Raw genomic sequence first — 21891 nt, 5'->3', positions numbered from 1 at the left:
TTTTTATGCTTAAATAGATTTTTGCTATTGGTGGTCTGGGAGCAGGCACCGTCTCTACGGGGATGGGGTAATAAGGGGATGGCAGGGGGAGAGAAGCTGCAGAGAGGTGTATAAGACCACAGCTCTGCCTCCTGGTCCCAACGCTAGACAGTCACAGTTTGGAGGATCCAAAAAAATTGGCCAGATTTCTAGAAATGAGAGCTGCTCCCTCTAAAGTGGGATGGATGCCGTCTCTCCTAACAAGACCAGGTTTTCCCCAGAAGCTTTGCCAATTATCAATGAAGCCCACCTCATTTTTTGGACCATTCACTCAGACAGCCAGCAATTCAAGGAGAACATGCGGCTAAACATGTCACTCCCGGTCTGATTGGGGAGGGGCCCAGAGAAAACAACAGAGTCCGACATTGTTTTTGCAAAGTTACACACCGATTTAATGTTAATTTTAGTGACCTCCGATTGGCGTAACCGAGTGTCATTACTGCCGACGTGAATTACAATCTTACCAAATTTACGCTTAGCCTTAGCCAGCAATTTCAAATGTCCTTCGATGTCGCCTGCTCTGGCCCCCGGAAGACAATTGACAATGGTTGCTGGTGTCGCTAACTTCACATTTCTCAAAACAGAGTCGCCAATAACCCAGTTTGATCCTGGGGGTGTGTCGTCGAGTGGGGAAAAACGGTTAGAGATGTGAACGGGTTGACGGTGTACACGGGGCTTCTGTTTAGGGCTACGCTTCCTCCTCACAGTCACCCAGTCAGCCTGCTTTCCCGACTGCACGGGATCTGCCAGGGGGGGGAACTAACGGCGGCTAAGCTACCTTGGTCCGCACCGACTACAGGGGCCTGGCTAGCTGTAGAATTTTCCACGGTGCGGAGCCGAGCCTCCACTTCGCCCAGCCTGGCCTCCAAAGCTACGAATAAGCTGCACTTATTACAAGTACCGTTACTGCTAAAGGAGGCCGAGGAATAACTAAACATTTCACACCAGAGCAGAAAAGTGCGGGAGAGACAGGAGAAGCCGCCATGCTAAATCGGCTAAGAGCTAGTAGCTACGCTAAGCTAGCGGATTCCAAAAACACACAAAGTGAATAATGTGCAAATAATCCAGAGGTGATTCAGCAGAAGGAGTGCCCCAATCAAGGCACCAAACAGGCCATGAAGCAGCACAGGCAACGCACGACAACGGTGCTAAAATAAAATTAAAAAAAAAATAAATAAAAACGAAAGCGTTAGCAGCTAGTTAGCCTGCCAACGCTAATGAAAGTTAGCTGATAAAAGTGCTCCGTCGCGATGTTTCGACCGTTAGAGGTCTTCCTTAGGCGTTGGAGCACAGTAAAAGTTAAAAAAAATTAAAAAGTAAAAAAAGTCTTGAAAAAGACTGTTAGTTCAAGTCCAAAGCAGCAGGTAGCAGTCTCTGTGTAAACAGTCCCAACAGAGAGCCCCTCGTGGCATTGTGCTGTGTAATAAAACTGCACCTTTCAGAGTGGCCTTTTATTGTGGGCAGTCTAAGGCACACCTGTGCACTAATCATGGTGTCTAATCAGCATCTTGATATGGCACACCTGTGAGGTGGGATGGATTATCTCAGCAAAGGAGAAGTGCTCACTATCACAGATTTAGACTGGTTTGTGAACAATATTTGAGGGAAATGGTGATATTGTGTATGTGGAAAAAGTTTTAGATCTTTGAGTTCATCTCATACAAAATGGGAGCAAAACCAAAAGTGTTGCGTTTATATTTTTGTTGAGTGTATATATACATATACATATATATACACACACACACACACACACACACACACACACACACACACATATATATATATATACACACACACACACACACACACACACATATATATATATATATACACACACACACACACATATATATATATATATATACACACACACACACATATATATATATATATATATACACACACACACACACACACACACACATATATATATATATATACACACACACACACACACACATATATATATATATATATACACACACACACACACACACACACACACACACACACACATATATATATATATATACACACACACACACACACACACACACACACATATATATATATATATACACACACACACACACACACACACACACACACACACACATATATATATATATATACACACACACACACACACACACACACATATATATATATATACACACACACACACACACACACACACACACACATATATATATATATATACACACACACACACACACACACACACACACACACACACATATATATATATACACACACACACACACACACACACACACACACACACACATATATATATATATACACACACACACACACACACACACACATATATATATATATATATATACACACACACACACACACACACACACACACATATATATATATATACACACACACACACACACACACACATATATATATATATATATACACACACACACACACACACACACACACACATATATATATATATATATACACACACACACACACACACACATATATATATATATATATACACACACACACACACACACATATATATATATATATATATATACACACACACACACACACACATATATATATATACACACACACACACACACACACACACACACACACACACATATATATATATATATATACACACACACACACACACACACACACACACACACACACACACACACACACACACACACACATATATCCTTTCTAACATTTCATTATCAAACACTTCTGAAACAGAAATGTAGGAGGCTTGATGTTTTAGAGTTTAAACATGTAATTTATTAGAACCAACTATGTGTATAACTAACAACCGACCCACATATTGGTTGGTTGGTTGGAGACTACTCAGATTGGCAGTCTCCATGTCGTATTGGTCAGAATTTGCCTAATATAGACTTCTCGTCTATTTTGCCCCGGCATAGCGAATGTGACCAATGTGTAGTGGGTGTACCAGCCATGCTTGGCAGTATTGTAAACAATGCCCTCTTCTAGAAAACCATGTAATGACACCATTTCCAACAGCCAAAGTGTTTTTGCTGGATTTTTTAGTCAGTAAAATTTGTCATATAAGAAATAATAATAATAATAATGTCAATAACGATATGTTTGTGAAAGGGTCATATCAGCCAATGTTATTGGCCGACCAATATATTGGTCAGGCCCTACACTGGAAGGCTTCAGGCTTCTTGAACCGAGTATTGAAGTAAAATATTTGGTTGTGATTTTCCTGGAAACAAAACCTTTTCTTTCCATCACACTCACTACTTGCCATTAACCCTCCGTTCATCCTTACAGCCATTTAGCTCTGTAATTGTAACACATCAAGGCACAGCCTTGGGCCACTGGCTAGTGTCCAAGTGTCAAACACATGAACCCAGGGCTCTAAATACTTGGACCATCAGTCTCCTGCAAACAGATCAGCATTGCCAACCATCTCTATTCAAACACGCACTCAACAAAAATAAATGCAATACCTGGGGCTTGATTTATTATATAACGAATACTAAATTGTGTAGGCACACTAAAATTTTGCATATTGGGTTGGTGATTGTTTTGTGGGTGATTTACTGGGATTAAGTGAGCAAATGAGAGTGGTTGATAAAAATACAATTTAACAAAATGGAATTTAACATCAATATTAATTGAATCACTTAAATAGGAGTATTTCTATGCAAAAGGTGATTTTCGATGGGTCATTTTGGTGGGGCCTTTAAAAAATGGCTGCCATCTTGAATTTTCAAGTGGACAATAGACCAGATATGCTAAGTAATATCTGGACAATCACAATGTCAAATTTAGTTTTTCCGCTTACGCCTGAGTGAAATTTTCAAAATAGAAGATTTTAATTAAAATTGTTACAGTTCTTCTATGCTTCTTGATGCATGAAGTGAAAAATGAGACGTACTCAGGTTCTCTCTCTCTCTCTCTTGCTCTGGTGTTTAATTCAAAGTTTAAAATCGTTTTATTATTTGACTCAACGTTATACTAAACCAGGTACCTCTGGCTCTGAGGTTTAAAATGTTACAGCTTAATCTCTCTGAAACTAGGTTGTAGTACACTTGAGAATGAAGGCAATGACGATGACAGTAACTTCACATTTGACTCCAATGACCTTGACCTTCACCCAAATGACTGACCTCTGGCTGACCTTGCAATTGTGCAATCTGTGTGTGCCACTTTTGGTACAAATGAATGCTTGAAAATCAAATTTCCTTTCCCATTACCACAATGAATCCTTTTAAGGTCAGCTCTGGGTTCAACGTTCATTGGAATAGCAGGTTTGGTAGCAATCAGGTCAAAGACCTGGGAGAAGCAGACCAACAGACAAACAAAACAGGCAGACCAACGCTTGTCTAACTCATACTGTGTCTGTGTGAAAACAATATCTTGCTGTCTGTCTTTCACCAACAGTAAGAACTTGTAAGACCTATACAGGCCCTGAGGCTTCTTGGTGTCTGTTCTTACCCACTTGTTCCATAGGATGGAGCCAATGAGAGCCAACAGCGCCCCCTGGATGTGATGTCAGTATGAAGAAGGCTGCATCTGCAGCCAAGGCTGGCACCCATTTACAGCTGGGTGGACTGAGATGAAGCAGATAAAACAGCTTATCCAAGGACCCAAACAGGTAGCATGACTAGGAATTGAACCCAGGTCTATCTTAGCCATTTGCACTCTTGAACAAACGTCACAGTAAATCAAAATCCAATTTGTTCGTGTTGCAGCAGCAAGTGTCTGATTTAAAGTCAAGCTCAGCCCCGTCTTGTCAGCCTGGACCACGTCACCCTCCCATCTGTACAGCTCATCTGCACATTGTAAATAAATCAACTTGTAAGACGTCTGACTGTATACCACATTACTCTCCTTTTTACATAGTTTAAAATATGCAAAAACAAAATGTTAAGTTGTCATTGACATGCATCGATTAGTCACTCTAACACATGACAAAACATGTCATAAATACTTTATTTAATTTGGTCATTACACTGTGGCTGGAGTAAGATTTAAGACCAGAGCATATTTTTGCAACTGCTGTAGAATTTGGAAATTAGTCATACCTTTGAGAAGGTTTTTCCTCCTTTCAGCTCCTGTAAAGAAGAGTAAAAGGAGACAAAGAATAACTGCATCAAAAGCATAATCACATCAATTAAATGTTTATATGACATCACAAAGTAGACGAAGAGGTGGAGAACGTGTCTAGAGCAGGGGTCTCCAACCCTGCTCCTGGAGACCACCTGTGCTACATTTTTTCCATGTTTTCCTGCTCTGGTCACACCTGGTCAATTAACATTGGTTTTTTCCAGCTCTTGATTGGCTGAGCACACCTGACTGAGTTAAATAGCTGTGGGTGGAGCAGCGAGACTCTGAAAACATGCTGGGCATTGAAAGGAAGAGTATATTTAGATTGCCCTGTAGATTAAGAGAGTGTGACAGGTTGATGAGTGTGACAGGTGAAACTCAAGGGGTGATGATGAATGTCATCAGTGCATATGCCCCACAGGTAGGTTGTGAGATGACATGCAGTGAGGTGGTACAGTGTACCCAAGGAAGAAAGAGTGGTGATTGGAGCGGATTTGAATCGGCATGTTGGTAAAGGAAAAAGCAGTGATGAAGTACTGGGTCGATATCGTATCAAGGAGAGAAATGTGGAAGGACAGATGATGCCAGATTTTGCGAAGAGGATGGAAATGGTTGTTGTGAGAATTTATTTTAAGAAAAAGCATGAGTGCTGTATGAGAGTGGAAGAAGGTGCACACAGATAGACTACATCCTGTGCAGGCTATGCAATCTAAAAGAAATTGGAGACAAAGGTGGTGGTGGCAGGGGGAGCATAGCTACATAGCATCTGTTGGTCATTTGTAGGGTGAGTTTTGGAGGTGAAGAAGCAGAAGAGAATGAGATGGTGGAAGCTGAAGGAGGAAGTCATGTAAAATTCAGAAAAGATGTGAGACAGGTACTAAATAGAGGTGATGTGTTTCTGAACACCTGGAAAACTACTGAAGAAGTGATGAGGGAGACAGCCAGGAATGTACTGGTTGTAACATCTACATAAAGCATGGAAGCCAGAGAGACTTGATGGTGGAATAAAGACAAAGAGATTGGCAAAAGATGTGGAAACATCGGTGAGATGAAAGTACGAGTACAAGAAGTAAGGTGAAAAGTGATGTGGCAAAGGCTATGAAAAGAGCTGTACATGAAGTTGGACACTAAAGAAGGAGAAAGGGACTTGGCCAGACAAAGGGACCCAGCTGGAAAGCATCAGCAGCAGGTAAAGATGATAAAGGATGTTGATAAATGTGTTGACGAGTGAGGACAGTGTGCTGGGAAGGTGGAGGGACTATTTTGAGGAGCTCATGAATGAATGAAGAGAGACTTAGAGAGAAGGCTGGATAATATGGACAGAGTAAATCAGGAAAGGTAGTTTCTGGTATACCAGTGGAGGAATGGAAATGTTTAGGAGAGATGGCAGTGGATTTTCTTCTTTGTTTTTTTTTGTTTGTTTTTTTTAAATCAGATTGTTGAATAAAATCTTAGAAAGTGAGAGGTGGAGAACAAGTGTACTGGTGCCAATTTTTAAGAACAAGGGTGATGTGCAGAGCTGCAAAAGCTACAGAAGCATAAAGTTGACCATCCACAGCATGAAGCTGTGGAAAATAGTGGAAGGTAGGCTTAGAAAAGAAGTGAACATCTATAAGCAGCAATGTGGTTTAATGCCGAGAAAGAGCACTACAGATGCAAAGTTTGCTCTGAGAGTGCTGATGGAGAAGCATAGATAAGGCAAGAAAAAGCTGCACTGTGTGACTGTGGATTAAAAGAAAGCTTAAGATAGAGTGCCAAGAGAAGAGATGTGGTATTGTATGAGGAAGTCTACAGTGGCAGAGTAGTATGTGAGGGCAGTGCAGGATAGGTACAAGGACACTACGACAGTGATGCGATGTGCAGTAGGAATGACAGATGTATTCAAAGTGGACATGAAGATGCTGTAATTTTCTTTGGGAGTGGTAAGGATGGACATGATGAGTAATGAACATATGACAAGAACAGCGCAGATACAATGGTTTTGAGACAAAGTCAGAGAGGCGGGACTGACATGGTGCAGTACAGAAACCTAGGGTATATAGGGAGAAGGATGCTGAGAATGAAGCCATCAGGCAGCAAGAAAAGGTGGTGGCCAAATAGGAGGTTTATGGATGTGCTGAGGGAGGCTGCTGTGACAGATTAAGATGCAGAGGATAGGGAGAGATGTAGACTGATGATCTGCTGTGGTGAACCCCTAATGGGAGCAGCTGAAAGACAAAGAAGGACGAACAACGTGCATCATTGTGCTCTGTGGGATCCACTCTGATTAAATCAAAATAACAAGAAGATCCATGAGTTTATTCAGTTAGTCAATTACTGTGAGATTTTGAGGACAAAATTATTCACATGCCAGAGAAATGAGGCACGCATGCAGTGTACCTTGCGTACAGACACCCTACAGATACAGGGATCCAGAACTCCAGTGACCGGATTAGCGCTCATTTTACAGATGAAGGAGAACCTCTTCCCCCATCGGACACAGTTCTGCTGCACCTCCTTCCTGCAAAGAGAGACAGAAATCAGGTATGGCTGTCTATAATGGACCATTCTTGATAAATCATTCTTGATTCCTGCAAAATATGTAGCAGACAGCAGCCAACAGGGTTTATAAATGCTTTTCACTGTTACTAACCATGTAAAAAAAACATTAGCGGTCTAAAAGCTATTGGAACTAAATTTATTGGAAGCTAATTGCTTAGCTGATGGTTTCTGAAGTTAGCCAAAAAGCTAATCCGCTAACAAAAAAAATTAGCTTTGATAATTAGTGGTTAGTGGAACTGTGCCCACTAGTGCTTTTGGCACTAATCTGATGGACTGTGGCTGCCCACTGCTCACAGTGGTTGGATTGTGTCTAACTGTAATTAGGATGGGTTAAATGCAGAGGACAAATTTCGTTGTATGTATGTATGTATACTGTACATGTACAATGACAATAAAGGCTGCTCTTCTTCTTCTATCTATTTGTACTCCTGTCTACTTTTTTCATCTCTGACTATCCCAATTCTTTTTGGCCAACCTCTTTTCCCTTCAGCTTTCTTTAACATCTTTGTTCCACCATCAAGTCTCCTTGTCTTTCTTCGACTGTCCAGATACCGCACTTAGCACCTTCCTAGTCATCCAACAATCCATCATCCCATGACGTCCAACGACGCTCTCCCCTGCCACCACCTTACAGTCTCCAATTGTTTTTAGGTTGCATCTCTGACAAATGAAGTGGTCAGCCTGTGTGTACCTTTCTCCACCCTTATACGTCATCCTGTGCTCCTCCTTTTTCTTAAAGGAAGTATTCATGACAGTCATTTACATCCTATTTGTGAACTCTATCATTTCCATCCCACATTCCTCTCTTTGATACCATATCTACCCATTATTTCCTCATTACCTCTGTTCCCTTCACCAACATAGTCATTAAAGTCCACTCCAATCTCCACTCTTTCATGACTGGACACACTCCCTAACACTTCATCTAACTCACACAGAAATCTTCTTTGTCATTCATCTCACAATCTACCTGTAAGGCATATGCACTGATGACATTCATCATCACTACTTCAATTTCCATATACATGTACTGTATCATAAATGTTTTCAGACTTATTCACCTATCCATTCACTCACTGCAATTTACAGGCTTTCGCCAAAGCCTGGGAATCAATGACAACGTTATTATTCAGAGGAGAACTACTTAACAACCCAGACAAGATCTGGCAGTCCGTAGCAAAGAGCTGTGACACACAGTAGTGTTCAGAATAATAGTAGTGCTATGTGACTAAAAAAATTAATCCAGGTTTTGAGTATATTTCTTATTGTTACATGGGAAACAAGGTACCAGTAGATTCTCACAAATCCAACAAGACCAAGCATTCATGATATGTAGCGCTGTCACGATTAGGAATTTCTGGAGACGATTAATTGTCAGACAAATAATTGCGACTGACGAATATATTGTCTATTTTTTTTTCTTTTTTCCCCTTCTTTATATTCTACTATTGTAGTATAATTACACAACTCTGGAAGAATGTTTGGCTTCTGTGAGTGGAGAAACTGGGAATGGTGCAACATTTTTGTTTTCATTTTACATACAGTCCCAACTTTTTCTGATTTGTGGTTGTTTCTGTTGCATTTCTGAAATTGTTTCTCCTCATCAGTCACGTTTTGTGCTTAAACACTGCATTAAGCTCAAGATTGAACAAATAAATACCTTTGGAAAATAACAGCTGTTAAAGTTCAGAGTTCTCACCTGCTTTTTGTGATCTGTGCGTCTGAACATCACAGCTTCTCCATGTCAGGGTTTTTTGTTTTTTGTGGCTCAATTCACAATGATGTCAGATTCTGAGTCGTTTTATGCTTTGTGGATAAAATAAATAATTCATGGTAATCACGAATATGAAAAATAATCGCGATTGACGAATATTGTAATAATTGTGACAGCCCTAATGATATGCACACTCTTAAGGCAATGAAACTGGGCTATTAGTAAAAAGTAAAAAAGTAGAAAAGGGGGTGTTCACAATAATAGTAGTGTGGCAATCAGTAAGTGAGTTCGTCAATTTTGTGGAACAAACAGGTGTGAATCAGGTGTCCCCTATTTAAGTATGAAGCCAGCACCTGTTGAACATGCTTTTCTCTTTTGAAAGCCTGAGGAAAATGGGACGTTCAAGACATTGTTCAGAAGAACAGAGTAGTTTGATTAAAAAGCTGATTGGAGAGGGAAAAACGTATATGCAGGTGCAAAAAATTATAAATGGTAAATGGTCTGCATTTATATAGCGCTTTTCCATCTGTATCAGACGCTCAAAGGGCTTTACAATAATGCCTCACATTCACCCCGATGTCAGGGTGCTGCCATACAAGGCGCTCACTACACACCGGGAGCAATAGGGGATTAAAGTGATTTTACAGTCAGGCGGGGGATTTGAACCCATGATCTTCTGGACTCAAGCCCAACACCTTAACCACTAGACCATCACCACCCCCCCCCCCCCCCCCATTATAGGCTGTTCATCTACAATGATCTCCAATGCTTTAAAATGGGCAAAAAAAAAAACAAAGACACGTGGAAGAAAACGGAAAACAACCATCAAAATGGATAGAAAAATAACCAGAATGGCAAAGGTTCACCCATTGATCAGCTCCAGGATGATCAAAGACAGTCTGGAGTTACCTGTAAGTGCTGTGACAGTTAGAAGACGCCTGTGTAAAGCTAATTTATTTGCAAGAATCCCCCGCAAAGTCCCTCTGTTAAATAAAAGACATGTGCAGAAGAGGTTACAATTTGCCAAAGAACACATCAACTGGCCTAAAGAGAAATGGAGGAATATTTTGTGGACTGATGAGAGTAAAATTGTTCTTTTTGGGTCCAAGCACCGCAGATAGTTTGTGAGACGACCCCCAAACTCTGAATTCAAGCCACAGTTCACAGTGAAGACAGTGAAGCACGGTGGTGCAAGCATCATGATATGGGCATGTTTCTCCTACTATGGTGTTGGGCCTATATATCGCATACCAGGTATCATGGATCAGTTTGGATATGTCAAAATACTTGAAGAGGTCATGTTGCCTTATGCTGTAGAGGACATGCCCTTGAAATGGGTGTTTTAACAAGACAATGACCCCAAGCACACGAGTAAAAAAGCAAAATCTTGGTTCCAAACCAACAAAATGAATGCCTCGCAGATGTGAAGAAATCATGAAAAACTGTGGTTATACAACTAAATACTAGTTTAGTGATTCACAGGATTGCTAAAAAAGCAGTTTGAACATAATAGTTTTGAGTTTGTAGCGTCAACAGCAGATGCTACTATTATTGTGAACACCACCTTTTCTACTTATTTTTTTACTAATAGCCCAATTTCATAGCCTTAAGAGTGTGCATATCATGAATGCTTGGTCTTGTTGGATTTGTGAGAATCTACTGAATCTACTGGTACCTTGTTTCCCATGTAACAATAAGAAATATACTCAAAACCTGGATTAATCTTTTTAGTCACATAGCAGTACTATTATTCTGAACACTACTGTACATACTCTGGATAAAGAGGATCCACATGGTATGCTGATTATTCTTTTTTTTTTGTATTTTCATGGTTTTGGGGTAACGAGCATCATACATATTTTCACATATTTTAAGAACAATATGCAGATTTGAAAAATAAATGGATAAATCTGACCTGCAAAAATGTAAATGTAAATGACTTTGGACAAATAAAAGTAAAAACTGGGTGTGTTTTAAAAAAATATGAAGTGATTATTTTCCTCATTGCTTTCACTGACAGTCTTTCTTGATCTGTTCGTGACAAAAACAAGCCCATCATGACATCGTTCAGTGACACGTCACACTGATGGAGTCTGAGGGGGTTTCCACTCACAGAAATTGAAAACAGATTGATTTTTGATGTAGTTTGTTCTTTGACAGTTCTTTTTCTCCCTGTCTGCACCTCTCCTTCACACATGCATTTAATTCAGTTCAAGTTACATAACAACAAATCACAAGGTGCTTCACAAGGTTGAGGTCTAACTACCAAGCAGATAACTCAGTTTAAACATACACATACACAGCAAATGTGTTTCTGCAGTGAAGGAAAACTAAACTGATCTTGATCAGAGTTGCTTTCTTGTCTTGGCTCTGATGCAGCAGAGTGAACTCATCCTGCAGAAATGTCACTGCAAAAATAAGAGAATTCCAGAGAATCACCAGATGGTTCACTTCACTACTGGAGGAAGAGACTACTCAAGGACCGCCCACTTTACTGAACAGGATACGATTCCTGTATAGGTATGGGTATTGATAATAGCATTGAGATTGATAAAATCTTAATGCTATTATCGATTCCTCTTATGAATTTTCATTGTACAAAAAGCAGGCTTTACAGGTTTTCTATATCAACAACATTTTATTGAGTCTTAAAGTAAATAAATATGAAATTGGTCACTGGATCCTTAAACTCTGGACATAAATAAAAATAAAGTCTGCACATGATGGATCCTAGATCTCTGGACATAAATAGAAATAAACAAAAAGAACGTCTTATTTTGGGAGGAAAAAATGGTTTTGGGCTGTTGTAGTTTGTTGTCTGTATTACAATGTTTGGAAAGAGGTGTCATTTGATTTAAAACAGCGAATCACTTGGAAGTTATTAATTCCAACGGAATCTATCTTTCCACCTTTACTCAGCAGAGAACCATGCAGTGTTTGGAGCTGTAGTCCCACAAAACAAGAATGGAATGGAGGACGATTCTCGTTTCTTGCCTGCACCAAGACGAGTCCAAGTTAGTGACTTTAATCCACACAAAGGTGACTCACGGTTTACATGTGCAATCAACATAGAAAAATGATAATTTTCCTCATAAACAACGGCCGGTCGGGCATTATGTGAACTGAAGAACTGATAAGGGAATCGTTAAGCAAAAAGGCTATTGGTGTTGGTGGATCGAATAATTTAACAATTCTTAACAGGAATCAGTTTTCAATACCCATCCCTATTCCTGTACCTGTGACAACTCCCTCCCCAAGATGTTCACCCAATGAAGTGAGTCAAAAAGTGTCTGACCTTACTTTATCCCACAGAAACAACTAAAGCATGCGAGTTGTCCTTTGATTGGGGGGGGGGGGGGGGGTGTAAGAAACCTTCTTGTGCACACGTTAAATTTTTCCTGCCCACAGTGTCCATCAGTCACAGGTACTGAGCACTATCGGATTCTCATTTGCTGAACGACTTGAGCAAATGTATTGCATAAATTTACATCGTAAACTAAAGGAAAGCTCGCACAACCCAGAAAACAGCCAAACCAACATTTTTAGGTTCATTAAACGACCACAAGACACAAGCAGAATGTTCCCAAAAATAAAAAACTGGCCTCAAGTACGAGGGGTGGGAATGGGGGGCAGGGGTCATCCCAGCTCCTTTTGATCTTGGGCCAGTTTCAAGAAGACTCCACTTTACTCAATAGAGCATTAACTGTTAGAATTCATCTCCAACCAGCCATAGGCTGGATGTTTGGTTTGTTTTTTGTCAGGTCGCTATTTTTCAAAAAACAAACAAAAAAACTTCACTATTTAGCCAACATAAATCATAAACTTCCAAGTGGTTAGGTCAGCAACACAACTGCTTGTTCCAAATAAAGTATCAGAACATAAAATAAATCTCACACTTAATATCAGCTAATTTAACTGATTAAACCAACAATATGTTAATGCCACAGCAACAGTGATGTGAGTGTCCCTTGCAAAAGCCAAAAAAAAAAAAAAAAAAAAAAAAAAAATTCATACCCTGCAGGGCTGCAGTGCCTACTGGGGGGTATGGGACACCTCCCCTAGAAAATTTTGAAATATTACATGTAATTTGGTACAATTCATAAGCTCAATGAAAGACATTTCTCAGTCCCATTTTCTTGCTCAGTTGTCAGAAAAAGAATATTTTTCCATTTTGGCACAATGATAGGCACATAATACAAAATCTGCCACGAGTTAGAATACAGTCTTACTGCTATTTCATAAAACCTCAGTTTTGCATTGAATTATTCCTGTTGTTGCTTGACACTTATCCTAAGCAAACAGATTAAAGTATTTTATAACACAACTGAGAGTATCTTAATATGTGGGGAAAAACAGACAAGTAAAGCTGCACTTTCAGTTGCCAATACTGATTTATGTACAAATTTTATTCTTAGCCACTTATATAAACATGAAGGGGAATAACCATTTTTTCCCCACCCAGTGCTGATGCATTTCTGGACTACAATTTACATATTGTGAACACTGACACGTAAAAGTGTACTGCTGATTGTGCCTTTAATAATACAATATAATACGATGTGCAATTGTAATAGACACGCGTGGCTGTTTGGGTTTCATATGTACAATGGTTAAAAAATTACGTGAACATTACCATCTTGGTCCTTCTGGAATCAGAGCCACTTGAGTTTATTCTTGATAGAAATATTGCACTTTAAGCAGTTTTCCTGCTGCAGATCAGTGTTTCCATCTATGATTTGCTTTGTCGTTTTAACACAATGAACACCGCAGATTTCACAGTAAAATTTAGAATGTCTCTCTCATTGGATGCTGCATGTACAATCAGCGGCTCTTAATAAATGGGACTGTGCGTTACAGTTATTATTCAGTCTCCGATGTTTGGGATAAAGATGTGAAAACACAAGTAGAGCTGAAACAACTAATCGAGTTAATCAATTAAAATCGATTATTAAAATAGTAGTCAACTAATTTAGTCATCGATTAGTTGCTAAATAACTTTGTTTTACTGCAAATGTTTCATTTCTTCCATATAATCAACCGAGCTTTGCTGAGAATCTTGAACCAATGAAGGAGTGCTTCGAGCAGCTGCTTCATTGGTCTCATTTGTTTTATTTCACTTTATCTTAATTTTTCCCCACTAAAACCCTAAAGAGCATATGTCTGAGGAATATTTACCTTTTTATGTTAAACTGACCTGTTACGGTCTTCTGAAACAGTTGATAGATGTATTTTATACTAACGCCGATGCTAACGCGTTAGCATGTCTATGGCGTTTTCAATGTTAAAGAAAAAAGAAATGTGAAAAAGAAATACTGCTGGCATTTCAGCATGTTTGTGCATTTGTTTTCTGTATAATAATTAATGGCTCAGCATTTGTTGTCGTAAAAGAGTTAAACGCATTAAAATTATAATATTTTTTAAATTTATTTTTATTTATATATTAATAATAGCAACAATAATAGTAATAATAACTAATAATGGTACAATACAATTTTAGAAAAAGAGACATGAGTCACGTGTCATTGTGAAATGACCACATAGTTTACAAGTTATACAGAGAATGTTGCACATATGAGTCAGGCTACAGTTTTTGATTTAGGTTTTACGGTTAACTGGTTATGCTAATTGCTCATTTGCAGCAACAAAAGTACCTCTTTTTTCACCATATATATCTTATAACATTTATATGTTTCAATGTTTTATGGCAACTCAGCACTTTGATAAAACAATGTCATTTGAAATAATTATTTTTGTTCTTTATTATAAACTGTTTTATTATTTATTATTTTATATTTCAACAGCCAAGGGACATTTGACAAATTGTTGATTTTCAAGTATTTTAAGTTTTCAAATAATGTTCTGTTGTTAAATAAAGTGATGGAAGGAGAGAAAAATTGTTTCCCTGGCACATTTAAAAAAAAATTCCCGCTAATCCAATTAATCGTGTCGAAACCCTATCAGATTCATCGATGATCCAAATAATCGTTTGTTGCAGCCCTAAACACAAGACTTCATATCTACTATGGCGTCTCATCGATGCCAATCAATTTCACAAACAAATACATTGTTCTGCCCCTGGAAACAAAACAGGGAGGAACAAAAAAGTCTGCCACGGATTGGGAACATAACGATTTCCAAGAATTTCTAACTTACATCACTGTGGTAAATACGGTGGGAAACGGTCAACACACAACTGTGCATTCTTTTTTTTTTTTTACTAACTGTGTGGCAACAATGTGACCAAGTCCAAACACACGTTAGCAGAAACCAGCTGTGTTGCCGTAGCTATAGCCAAGCTAGCTGACTCGACAGCCACTCTCAGGATTAGCTCAGCTAATTAGCTTAGCTGCTAGTTCAATGGCCATTAAAAAAAAAAAAAAAACACCGAATCATAAGTGTAAAATCTCATATAGGATATACTGCACGATCCAGTAAATTATTGAGTCTCATTTCAAACCACATTGATGTTTTTAGAACAACTAATACACAAGTAGAGTAGGATATTTTGAAATTACGTGAAATTGTTAGCCGATACAGCGTATAGCTGCCATTCTTAATATATTATGTATTTATTTCCTCAGAGATCAGCAGCATGTGACCGGGTGACCGGGTGTCACCACGTTAACTCACGCTGCACCGGATGCACCGGATCTGCAGAGAATGTGAGCAAATATTTCTCCTCCTAAGGAGAGTCGACAGGAAGCAGGGAACTGAATTTTTGAAACAGATGCATTATAGTTTATAAATTAATAGTTACATTCTTGTCTACATTAGTATCTACTGACGTGTCACTGTGCAAGGCTCTCGACCCAACAATGGAGCTTGGAAGCACGTAGCTTTGGAAGTCAGGAAAATTGGGATCAAGTCAATAAAGGTAAAATCAGAGCGTCCCATAGCTCCAGTCTGTGCGGGTTGATGTAATCACCAGAGAGAACACGAAAACTTAAAACTAAACGTGTCCCAACCTGGTTGGTAAATCCAGATGGTATCCATTCCTTCATGGCTCATTTCAGACCATGCATTTCAGATCTGTCCAGGCTTCTGTAGGACGGACACTTCAATTACACAAGAGCTGGTTCCTGTGCTGACAACACATGGTTCCACGTGGTTGGTGTTGGGAATGTGATGACAAAATGCAGAAAGAGAAACAAGCAGGAATATCAACAGCAGCACCGAGGTGGAGCAACTGAAACCAACAACTTACTTCAGGAATAACCCTGTTGTGTATGATGATTTGCGGACGTTAATGCTGGATTTTACAGTTGCAAATTGAGTTTTATGGCTATTTGCAAATGTAAAATCCAGTATTAACGTCTGCAAATCATCAGACACAAGTGGGTTATTCCCATTCTAATCCAATTCCAACATTTGCACGGTTTATTTTTCTGTAAGTAATTCGGTCGGCGAATAGTTGTGAAAGGGTGTGGTCGGCTCGTCAAAGCTTACCGGAGCAACAGTGTCTTCATGCCAAACTGGAAATTCTGTGAGCAGACCCACAGATTTCTCCATCTCGTCAGCTGCATTGAGTTAAATCCACAGTAAATCAAATCAATTAATCCAGTTAAATCCATTAAATCCACACATTTCGGCATCGTCCTTGCTGCACTAGTTTCTGTCGCTCTCAGGTGACAATTATTTACATCTGCGTAGCAGCGCACAGTCAGAGCGTGGACCAATACATTAAATGTGAAACGGTCAAATATTTTGCCACCACCCAAGTGATATTTTATGGTCTGAAATCTCACACAATTAACCAACCAGATTTGCGGAAAAAATGTAAGTGGATGAATCTAGTTTAAGAATGTGGGTATGTGGGTACCCACGATAGTCCCTGGACAAAGTGCAGAAGTCCCAGAGAACAAAGAGACCAGATAGACAGGAGACAGAGACAAGAAGAGGCGTGTCTCTCTCTTATTTAGCAGGAGTAGGGGAAAAACTACAGAGAATCTTCAGACAGTACAAAATCCCAGTTTACTTTAAACCGGTTAACACCTTGAGACAGAAATTGTTGTGTGGGCCGCTGAAGAGGAGGTACTGCTGGCCCACCACCACCAGATGGCGCCCTGCTTGAAGTGCGGGCTTCAAGCACGAGAGGGCGTCGGAGCAACAGAGAGTGACAGCTGTCACTCATTACCAGCACCAGCTGTCACTCATCATCCACATCACCATAAAAGCCGGACTGCAACTCCACCTCCCCGCCGAGAAATCAGCAACCAAGAGGTAATCTGTCTCTATTGAAATTTCTCTGCTAAATTACCACTGAACTCTTCTTTGCAGCCGTTTGCCCTGTGGTGTCCTTATTGGAGCTGGCGTAAAGGCGTGACCGCGACGACTTCGCATCACACTCCATCTCAGATAAGTGGTTAAACAGGAGCTGCACGAGTGTGTGATTGGAGGTGGAGGTGCTCCCTCCATAAAAGAACATTAACTGTGAGTGGACTACTGTGTGCGCGGACTCACACTCACCTGGACTTTCTCTATTCTCTGCCAGCAGTACCAGGGTCGACAGCCAAAGGCAGAGGCCACCTGGGGACTCGGGACTTGGCGGCTCTGGTGTTCTTCAGGCCCGTTGGTGGTGGAAGCTGTGTGGGAATCAGCTCTTCTCTCGCCAGAGGTCTTCTATCTTCGAGCCTGCCCACACGTCACCTGGTGTATTATTGGCAATCCATATTTCTGTCTGTATTCCATTGTGCGTTTTCACAACATTAAATTGTTACTCATTGGCTTATCTATTGTCCGTTCCTTAGCGCCCCCTGTTGTGGGTCCGTGTCACGACACCATCCCAACAGGATTTCTCGGCCAATCGTCATGGATCCTGAGGGGTGTCAACCAGAGCCTGAATGGCCAATGGAAGAGCAAGAGGCGCAGGCGTCAGCGGGAGGCGTGTTGAGTGATCTGCAGCATATTCGGTTGGATTTGGTGACCGAGCAGAATGTACTCCTTAATCGGAGGATGGAGGCTCTCACCGCCAGGGTGGAAGCGCACGATCAGGGCGCTGCTGCAGTCCCTCCTCTTGCTGGTCCTGGGCCCGACACAGACATTCCACTGGTCGTTCAACGACCCCCCCCCCCCACCGTCCCCTGAAGCATACATAAGCCCCCCGGAACCGTACGGAGGTTGTGTCGAGACGTGCGCAGACTTCCTCATGCAGTGTTCGCTCGTTTTTGCACAGCGTCCAATTATGTACGCTTCAGACGCTAGCCGGGTGGCTTATGTGATCAATTTGCTTCGAGGAGAGGCACGCGCCTGGGCTACGGCGCTCTGGGAGCAGAACTCACGGCTCCTAACGTCTTACGCTGGGTTTGTGCGGGAGTTCAAACTGGTTTTTGAGCATCCCAACAGAGGCGAGAGTGCTTCGAGCGTGCTACTGTCAATGAGACAGGGGCGCCGGAGTGCAGCTGAGTATGCAGTCGACTTCCGCATCGCGGCAGCGAGGTCCGGCTGGAATAACGTTGCGCTCCGCGCTGCCTTCATAAACAGACCGTCTCCGGTCCTGAAGGAGCATCTGCTGGCTAAGGAGGAACCGCGGGATTTTGATGGGCTTGTCGATTTGGTTATACGCTTAGACAACCGTTTGGATGAACACCGTCGGGAGCAGGCCGGGGGGCGTGGCCGGGCACGAGCCGTCCCTCTCTCTTCCGGTTCCGAAAGGGTGCCGTCGTCCCCACGCTTCACTGCCAGAGAGCTCCGTGTGGCAACAGCTCCCCCTGCTGACGAAGCTATGGACACGAGCAGGGCCAAAGTGAAAGCAAACATCAGACAAAGGAGGCTGGCCTGCGGGGAGTGTTTTTTCTGTGGCTCTTGTGAGCACATGCAAAAAGACTGCCCCAAACGGTCAAACTACAACGCCCGTCCTTAGAAACTGGGCTAAGGGTGGGCCATAACACACATGCGGGGAAGCCCCGCAAATCTGCATGAATCCCAGTAACGATCCTGAGTGGGGATTTAACCCTTCACGCCCCAGCACTGGTAGACACGGGGTCGGAAGGGAATCTGCTGGACAGCAGATGGGCAAGGGAGGTAGGGCTCCCCCTGGTGGCTCTGCCATCACCATTGCAGGTGCGGGCACTAGATGGCACCCTACTTCCATTAATCACACATCAGACACAGCCCGTGACCTTGGTTGTGTCTGGGAATCACAGGAAGGAGATCGTGTTTCATGTAACACCTTCTACCTCCCGAGTGATTTTGGGGTTCCCATGGATGGTGAAGCACAATCCCTGGATCGATTGGCCGTCTGGGGTTGTGACGCAGTGGAGTGAAACCTGCCACCGGGAGTGTTTAGGATCCTCGGTTCCTCCCGGCACGACGGCTAATGAGGAGGCTAAAGTCCCCCCCAATCTGTCGGCGGTGCCAAAGGAGTACCACGATCTTGCTGACGTCTTCAGCAAAGATCTGGTGCTCACTCTTCCCCCGCACCGACCGTACAATTGTGCCATCGATTTGATCCCGGGCGCTGAGTACCCGTCCAGTTGGCTGTACAACCTCTGACGTCCGGAACGCGAATCAATGGAGACCTACATCCGGGACTCCTTAGCTGCCGGGCTGATCCGGAACTCCACCTCCCCGATGGGTGCAGGTTTCTTTTTCGTGGGCAAAAAAGACGGCGGACTCCGTCCATGCATCGATTACAGAGGGCTGAACGAGATCACGGTTCGCAACCGATACCCATTACCTCTGTTGGATTCGGTGTTCACGCCCCTGCATAGAGCCAAAATCTTCACTAAACTCGATCTTAGGAATGCATACCACCTAGTTAGGATCCGGAAGGGAGACGAATGGAAGACGGCATTTAACACCCCGTTAGGTCACTTTGAGTACCTCGTCATGCCGTTCGGCCTCACGAACGCCCCCGCGACGTTCCAAGCTTTGGTAAATGACGTCTTGCGGGACTTCCTGCATCGGTTTGTCTTCGTATATCTGGACAATATACTCATCTTTTCTCCGGACCCTGAGACTCATGTCCAGCATGTACGTCAGGTCCTACAGCGGTTGTTAGAGAACCAGTTGTTCGTGAAGGGCGAGAAGTGCGAGTTCCACCGTACGTCTTTGTCCTTCTTGGGGTTCATCATCTCCTCCAACTCCGTTGCCCCTTATCCGACCAAGGTTGCGGCGGTGAGAGATTGGCCCCAACCAACAAGCCGAAGGAAGCTGCAACAGTTCCTCGGCTTTGCGAATTTCTACCGGAGGTTCATTAAGGGGTACAGTCAGGTAGTTAGCCCCCTGACTGCACTGACCTCCACTAAAGTCGCTTTCACCTGGTCGGATCGGTGCGAAGCCGCGTTCAGGGAGTTGAAACGCCGGTTCTTGTCTGCGCCAGTTCTGGTGCAGCCTGATCCTAATCACCAGTTCATAGTGGAGGTGGACGCCTCTGACTCAGGGATAGGAGCCGTGCTGTCCCAGAGCGTGGAGGCCAACAAGGTTCTCCATCCTTGTGCCTATTTTTCCCGCAGGTTGACCCCAGCCAAGCGCAACTATGACGTGGGCAATCGGGAACTCCTCGCGGTGAAGGAGACACCTGTTGGAGGGAGCGACGTTGCCCTTCACGGTTTTCACGGACCATCGGAACCTGGAGTACATCCGGACCCCAGGCAAGCCCGCTGGTCTCTGTTCTTCGGGCGCTTTGACTTCCAGATTACATACCGCCCCGGGACTAAGAACCAACGATCGGATGCACTGTCCCAGGTGCACGAAGAGGAAGCCAAGGCTGAGCTGTCGGACCCTCACCTGGGACGTAGAGAAGGCCGTCCGGGAGGCCCTGGCAAGGAACCCAGACCCGGGGACCGGCCCTAAGAACAGATTGTACGTCCCACCAGAAGCCAGAGCTGCTGTCTAGGACTTCTGTCACGGGTCCAAGCTCTCCTGTCATCCCGGAGTGCGTAGGACTGTGGCAGTTGTCCAGCAGCGCTTCTGGTGGGCATCCCTGGAAGCCGACGTCCGGGACTAAGTCCAGGCCTGTACCACATGTGCAAGGGGCAAGGCAGACCATAGGAGGACCACGGGCCTCCTCCAGCCCCTGCCGGTGCCTCATCGCCCCTGGTCCCACATCGGCCTGGACTTCATCACGGGCCTCCCGCCGTCCCAGGGCAACACCGCCATCCTCACGATTGTGGACCGGTTCTCAAAGGCGGCCCACTTCGTGGCCCTCCCGAAGCTCCCGACGGCCCAGGAGACGGCAGACCTCCTGGTCCACCACATCGTGCATCTGCATTGGATACCATCGGACATCGTATCGGATCGTGGTCCCCAGTTCTCCTCGCAGGTGGAGGTGCTCCCTCCATAAAAGAACATTAACTGTGAGTGGACTACTGTGTGCGCGGACTCACACTCACCTGGACTTTCTCTATTCTCTGCCTGCAGTACCAGGGTCGACAGCCGAAGGCAGAGGCCACCTGGGGACTCCGGACTTGGCGGCTCCGGTGTTCTTCAGGCCCGTTGGTGGTGGAAAATGTGTGGGAATCAGCTCTTCTCTCGCCAGAGGT

The 21891-nt window shown here is 42.9% G+C and overlaps 1 protein-coding gene across 3 annotated transcripts in view; it reads right to left on the bottom strand.

Moving 5' to 3' along the window:
• LOC117529914 (protein FAM102A-like) overlaps positions 1-21891 on the bottom strand; it is a 100727-nt gene that overhangs the window by 35163 nt on the left and 43673 nt on the right. For all 3 annotated transcript variants that reach the window (XM_034192820.1, XM_034192821.1, XM_034192822.1), the window contains exons 2-3: positions 7534-7654; positions 5133-5162 (exon numbers count right to left, since the gene is read on the bottom strand). In XM_034192820.1, the coding sequence (XP_034048711.1) occupies positions 5133-5162; positions 7534-7654 (151 nt within the window). The remainder of the gene's footprint in view (positions 1-5132; positions 5163-7533; positions 7655-21891) is intronic.

The sequence above is a fragment of the Thalassophryne amazonica genome, chromosome 17 (assembly GCF_902500255.1).
Source record: "Thalassophryne amazonica chromosome 17, fThaAma1.1, whole genome shotgun sequence".
NCBI lineage: Eukaryota > Metazoa > Chordata > Actinopteri > Batrachoidiformes > Batrachoididae > Thalassophryne > Thalassophryne amazonica.
Note: the sequence above shows the minus strand (reverse complement) of the source record. Positions and strands in the feature narration are given on the sequence as shown.